General features: G+C 43.3%; 1 protein-coding gene across 1 annotated transcript; it reads right to left on the bottom strand.

Annotated features, from left to right (window-relative positions):
* Positions 1 to 515: 515 nt before the first annotated feature.
* On the bottom strand, positions 516 to 6,588 carry LOC107220611 (structural maintenance of chromosomes protein 2). The gene is made up of 7 exons (XM_015659275.2): positions 6,247 to 6,588; positions 5,618 to 6,040; positions 5,272 to 5,550; positions 3,828 to 5,189; positions 3,120 to 3,741; positions 2,789 to 3,042; positions 516 to 2,696 (listed from the first exon to the last, which is right to left on the bottom strand). The coding sequence occupies exons 1-7, from the start codon at positions 6,412 to 6,414 to the stop codon at positions 2,262 to 2,264; spliced, it is 3,543 nt and encodes a 1,180-aa protein (XP_015514761.1). The 5' UTR covers positions 6,415 to 6,588; the 3' UTR covers positions 516 to 2,261.
* Positions 6,589 to 6,708: the final 120 nt, after the last annotated feature.

The following is a 6,708-nucleotide window of genomic DNA, read 5'->3' as shown; positions in this document are numbered from 1 at the left end:
TCTTAGCGTTCTTATCATTGAAATGAAATTACGTAGCAGTTTCTTTTTTTCAGGCTTCATTTCTCGTAGCATATTATTATACAGGAAATAGTAAACGTCAACTCCGGACTTAGAAGGTTTAATAGAAATTTGGTAGCAGAGAAAGTTTTCTAAAATACTTTTTCTGTTCTCTTCCCCCCCTCCCCCGCGTACGTTTTCTTCCGTCCCGAGAAACTTTTTGGCTTCATTTCTTTATTTTATAATTTCTTTGATAAAATATTTTCCGTATATATTAATCTAACACTTGTTATACATGTAATCGCAAGTGAAATTTTGTCCATGCAACGAACAAAAAGTTTCGCAAATATAAACGACTAATATTATATGAGCGTTCTATTACTGGGAAAAATTTCAATACAGTCATTTTGCGTATTGTGTAATCGAATCGTTTAAGTACAGGTTCAATTATTATACGTCTGCGTCAGTTGATGAATTCCGCTAAACTGCGGTACGACCCAGGTTTTTCCATTTTGACAATTAGCCACTGATTTCACCATATCCTGGGTGTATCACGCGTCATGCATAAGTACCGAGCACGTCGGTTGCCCAATTTTCCTATTTCATTTTTGACAGGCTGCGGTTTGGGCGAGAGTCTGAGGCCGCGTAATTTCCGTTTGTGATTTAAATACCTCTAAGATAGATATTTAAAAGCATATAATAGTATGTATATGTACTATGGAACTAAATTCAATGGACATAAATTCGTTACAAATAGGTTTGACTCCACGCCTTATTCAAATCGAGTATATAATGATTTTTTTCCCTCTCTAACTGTCGGTTCCTTGCACACGTAGGTGGTGGTAGGTTGAGGAATCGCGGTGAGAGCTTTGCGAACAGGATGACGTACGTACAATCGTCAATCGTGTAGGTGTAATAATATTATATGTATACAATGTATACTGTACTTATTACACGTGTATGCATAAATCCGCAAGTGCCAATTGTTTGCAAGTGAAATCACGCGTTGTTCACGCCGTGTAAACAGAGGTTCGTATTTCTTTTTCACCACTACATTTAGTTAGTGTACCTATGCATGTGAAGAAATAAACCGGTAATCGACCCGTTTAAATATTTAATAACATATTTTATACAATTTGTTCATTATTTTTGTATAAATAACAGTTATCTAGTTGAAAGTTAAAGCTTGATGATGATGGGAAAACTTTTCCACACCGGTTACTAATTCGTTCTAAGCATTAGCAGTTGTTGAAGAGCGCGAAATGGTTCGCCGGTTTTATATACCGAATAATTACCCCGTGTCGAATTCTTGAAAAAATACGAATTCCCAATTATCGATTAAACAACCAATAATATTTTTAGGTCATCAGCCAGAAGTCGTTCCACTCCCCGCTATCACGGTTATTACTATATCACGTTGCTGGTTTGAAACGATCTGACTTCGATTTTATGCTACAAGTTGTAAAAGCTGCGAACGTTTTTTAAAACAATTAATACGGCATTTCGTCAGTAGGTATTTTGGAATATGACTGTGTAGAATATGTCTAGAAATTTGTGTTTTTGATTAAGTACAAAGTTTCCTTTCCATTTTTGTTTTTGTTACTTTTTTACCCGAAACGGTTCGTCGATATTTACTGAACTTTCCTTATCCGTATCGAAAATTTGTTTCTCTACGTAAATCACATTGCTTTTAAAGCATGCATCGGTGTAAATGCGTATAAATTATACATATGAGGTCGATGAAAAGAATACAAGAAATGAAAGATGAATAAAAAGAGATTTTGAAAGAAGTGCAATTCGATACTCTGGTAAACGGTAGAAAAAGTATATTTATGAAAACATCACAGGTTCTATTTTTCTCTTTAACACTATATACATCTATGCCGTAAAGCTATAAATGACGATTGTATCGTAAATTTTTCTTCAAAATCACTTACTCTTCCATAATATATTACAGATGAAAATCAATTTTCGCGGAAGAACAAGAAAAGAAAATATTAAAAAGAAAAAGAAAATTTAGGCAGTAGTAAAGTTACTTCACTAGGGACACACACTGCCTACTTTTTTTCTGTAAGTAAACTAATGATAAAAATAGTTTTCGAAATGTCACGACTAACTGGTAAAAAGCCTTAAAAAATACTCTACGGATAATTTTATCAATTGAAATAAAAACGATAATGAATAGTGAATATTAGCGGAGTGGGTCAGAAACTGCGGGAAAATGGAAACTAAGTTCCACCTCGTGCCACGAACCAGATATTTCCTTAGTTCTTACGAGCTGCGGCGGTATTCGCAGTCCTCATGACGGCTGAAAAACCGTCGATGAATTTTGTCCTAAAAAGAACGTTCGCGTTGTTGAACATGCCGTCCTTCAACGAGACGATTATGAACTGCGATTGAGTGAAATGCCGCTTGAGCATGCTCCCGATATTCTGGGTGTGGGATAAATCTAACGCAGCGTCGACTTCATCCAGGATATAAAGGGGCGCCGGTTTGAACAGCAGCATGGCCAGGATCAGCGACAAGGCGATCAGCGACCTCTGACCACCCGACAACTCGCTCAGCGACTCCTTCCAGATACCAGAAAAACCGATTTTTACCTCGAGTCCGTCGAGGTAGGTCTTGTTTTCCGGCGGTTCCAGCTTCGCGTCCGCACCTGGCAAAAGGGTGCTGAATATAGAGCCAAAGTCCTTGTTGACCTGCGAGAGAGAAGGGAAACAGATGAAAAGAAAGTATTTTCTTGCTTTTTGTTTTACATGTAGACGAGGTAGTATCCTTATTCTCTTCGCACCTGCTTGCAAGCCTTGGCCAATATCTCCTTCTTCTTTTCGTCAAGTTCCTGTATGGCCTCGAGTATTTTTTTCCTGTCGCTCTCCACTATCTGTTTCTTCTTCATCAGTTTGCTGTACTCCTCCTCTTCCCTGCTCAGTAAATCCATTGCCCTGGTGTTTATGTTTCTGCTGAGCTTGTCGTGTTCCTTTTGGAGCTGAGATATCCTGCGACCCATTTCCGTCGGCGAGTCCGCGTTGAAGTCGTAGATACCACCTGGAATTTTAATGTATCGAACAAAATCAGGTCGAAGGTATCTCGAGTGAATCGCAAACTGGATACACGCCACTTACCCGCAGTTCCAAAGTAGGCCTTGTCCTTCTCGATCCAATCGTACTTCCTCGACAGTGCCTTTATCCTCGATTCGCTCTCGCCAGCTGTTTCCTGAATCGCGGCTATCTCGTGGTTCAATTTTTGTATCTCGAGTTCGAAGTCGATTTGCTGTTTAGCGATTTCCTCTTTCCTGTTCAAAAGCTTTTGGATTTCCTTGTTCTTCTGGTTTATTGCCTCTTTCTGCATCTTAACTTTGGCCTGAAGCGCCTTTACGTTTTCTCGTATTTCGGCAAGACTCTCGTCTCGCGTCACCGAAGCTTCCTTCAAATTCGCCAGCTTCTCCTCAGCCGCAACAAGCTGTTCCTTCCCAATCTGAATCGCTTTCCTCAGCTCAGTTATCTCCAAATTAAGCGTTTCCGATTCCTGCTCACGCTTCTGCCACTGCTCTCTGCTCTTGGTCGACTTCTGCTTCATATCTTTCATCTCCATCTCGACAGCCTTCAATTGCCGCTCTCGGATGTTGACCGCGTCTTTCAACTGCCCCTCGATGTCATTGGCCCGCTTTGTGCTCTCCGACTCGACTCGCTTCGCCGTCTCCAACGTCTGCGTCGCCTCTTCTATCGTCGACTTCAGCACTTCAACCTGTGGCAAGCAAGAAAAAACCCTTCTAGCCTACTATATAGAATACGGATCTACCGCGCCTCGATCAATTGCGTTCAAATACCAACCTCTTCTCGCAATTTGTGATGCAAAGTTTGCTGGAGCCTCTGACGGACCAATTCGACCTCATGATTCCTGAGATCAAAGCGCTGCTTGAGGACCTGGAATTTCTTCGAGACATCTGCGCTGCTGGTTAACTTTCGGTTAATTTCAGCCAGCGATCTCTCGTCCTCGTTCAGCTGGTTCTGGATAGTTTTGAGCTCGTCAAGCTGGAGCAACAGCGAGCCAGTTTTTGAGCCAGCGCCGCCACTGAGCGTTCCAGCGGGGTCAAAGACGTCGCCTTCGAGAGTGACGCACTTTTTCATAATGCGTTCGTGGAAGGTTACTTTCTGGGCGGTCTCCATGTCCTTGCACACGAATATCTGACCGAATATCCAATTCATGGCTTTAGCGATTTCTGGAGGATAGTCAATCAGTGACAAAGCTGGTTGCACATTTCCCTTACCGCCGACCGCCTCCGCGAGCCTCACTATTTTCGGGTCCATTGTACGACCACTTATCTTGTTCAGAGGAATGATGGTCACGCGTTGCTGAAGCTGCCCGCGCTGCAGCAACTTTTTACTCGTCGTCTCTGTGTCGACAACCACATTGAATAACCGGCCACCAGCTGCGGTTTCCAGGGCGGTAGCTGTGGCTGGCTCTTTTACCGTGAACAGTTTGCAGACCAGCCCCTTGACCGAGTTTCGATTGAAATTCGGCTCTGGATCCTGGTATTGGAATCTGAGCTGTGAGTGACGCGCTTCAAAATTATCACTCCGCGAGCGCAGCGAAGCCACGTTCCTGCTTATGAGCTTTGCCTCTTCCTGAAGCGCCTCTTTGGAGGCCTCGTTATAGTCAAGCTTGTCGATCTCATTTTGAAGGCTCTTGAGTTCCTTCTCCATTTCCTCGAGATTTTTACTGTCCTGTTTGTATTGGGTCTCTGTGCTACGCATCTCTGCCTGTTTTTTCACCAGCTGCTCCTTACTGTGCTTCAGTGTCATTTGGCACTGCTTAATCTCCGTTTTCGCCTTGGTCGCCTGCTGCTTCGCGTTCATTAACTGTTGCTCCAGTGTCGCGTTTTCTCCATCCTCACTCAGCAGCAGCCCTGAGCTGACTTTCTCGTATCGCTCTTGTGCCACTTGATACAGCGCCGAGTCCTCCTCGCACTGCGCCTTCAAACTTCTGAATAGTTCGCTAACTTTTGACAGTTCCTTTTCCTTCGTTGTCAGAGCTGCCTCGTCATCCTTTATGTTCGTCTTCAGCTGTCCAACCAGCTTAATCTCTGCCTCTATACTCTCTTTAGTACTGTTCGCCTCTGCCGTAAGCTTGTGCTCCTGGCTCTCGGTGCGCTTCAGCTCACTTTCGAGCTCCTCAAGCTTACTGCCCTTTTCCTGAAGTGAAATATCAATGGTAACGGAGACTTGAGATGGAGAATAAAACGATCAAAGCTAGTTTTGTGGCTATGTAAATTACCGCATCCCTAGCCCTGTGGATTTCTTCTACTCGTTGGTTGATATTCACGATTTCCTGCGCCCCGTCATCGATAGCTTTCGTCTTTGCCTGGACAACACTTTGGACCTTGTCCACTTGGGCCGCAGTGTTGGTAATTTTCTCCAAAGTGGAAACGTATTCCCAGGCAATATAAATTCTGTGGCAATGATCCAGCTCCCTCTCGACTCGCTGGAATTCTAGGTACTGAGACTTCTGGTCCTTCAGTTTCCGCAGTCGTGGCTCAAGTACCTCTTTAATGACCTGCAACCAATCGAATGTCGTTACTCATGGATATAACTGACAAATTGAAAGAAAAGCCTAAACTCACGCTTGATATTTCCTTCAACTTGCTGTCCTTTTTCTCGATTGTTTTCAAAGCAATGTTCTTTTTGTTCTCGTACAAGCTCGTGCCTGCTGCTTCCTCAATCATTGACAGAATTTCTACAGGCTTCATGTTCAAAACCTTTGTTATTCTTCCTTGCATAATCAAGAAGTGTGGATTGTTGACGTTCAGCTGAACCGAGCAGAACATATCATGGGCTCGCTTGTTTTGCACAGTGGATCCGTTGATCATGTACTTGTTTTTTCCACCAATTTGAACCTGCCGGGTGACCGTAATCTCCTTGTAATCTTCATAGCCCATTGGCGATGAACTACGATCTCGATTGTCGAACGTTATTGTAACGCTGGCTTTGGTCACTCCGGCCTGTCCGGACTTGTAGACCAAATCTTGGAGCGAGTTCGCTCGGATCTGAAATACGAGGAGTTTGAGTTTCGTTTTGAATTAGGAACGCTGTTTGAATCTAGGGACAAAAATGGCCGACGAGTTGGCAGCCTTGTCGGACAATCACAACGTACAACTTTTCAAATCACCGTCGAAAAGAAGAGGGAAATCGGCGAGAGGTTATGTCAAATTTTTCGGCTATTCATCAAAGGGCAGTTATTTAATTACATTACCTGCGAGAGATTCGTGATTCCCAAAACGAAACATATCGCATCAAGCACGTTTGATTTCCCGCTCCCGTTGAGGCCGGTGATGGCATTGAATTCCTTATCAAATCCATTTATCTCGACTCTCTTTCCGTACGACTTAAAGCCGTCTATAACCATCGACTTAACGTACATCGTTGCTTTACCGAGTTATCGACAATGCCGGAGACACGCCGTTTCATCGAAATAAAAAACTATTCGATACACCGTATTTGTATACTGCCGTCCATTCAACGGAGTAAACCCAAGGCACGCTCAGGCACGCTACACAGACTGACACAGACCCTGGGTACAAGCAAAATTGACAGTGCATACTTTAATATATACTGAAACTTATAAAAATGCATTTCCCTAGCTCTTAGGCACTCAAAAATCTATGGATACTCTTTCTCCGCCCGCCAGATAGCGCTGCCGCCGAGCGGGATCTCT

The sequence above is a fragment of the Neodiprion lecontei genome, chromosome 7, assembly GCF_021901455.1.
Source record: "Neodiprion lecontei isolate iyNeoLeco1 chromosome 7, iyNeoLeco1.1, whole genome shotgun sequence".
NCBI lineage: Eukaryota > Metazoa > Arthropoda > Insecta > Hymenoptera > Diprionidae > Neodiprion > Neodiprion lecontei.
Note: the sequence above shows the minus strand (reverse complement) of the source record. Positions and strands in the feature narration are given on the sequence as shown.

Coding starts and splice junctions, on each gene's coding strand:
- LOC107220611 (XM_015659275.2), bottom strand. CDS start 6,414: ATGTACGTTAAGTCGATGGTTATAGACGGCTTTAAGTCGTACGGAAAG. Junction 6,041..6,246: donor GAATCACGAATCTCTCGCAG/GTAATGTAATTA, acceptor CTCGTATTTCAG/ATCCGAGCGAACTCGCTCCA. Junction 3,043..3,119: donor GGCCTACTTTGGAACTGCGG/GTAAGTGGCGTG, acceptor TTAAAATTCCAG/GTGGTATCTACGACTTCAAC.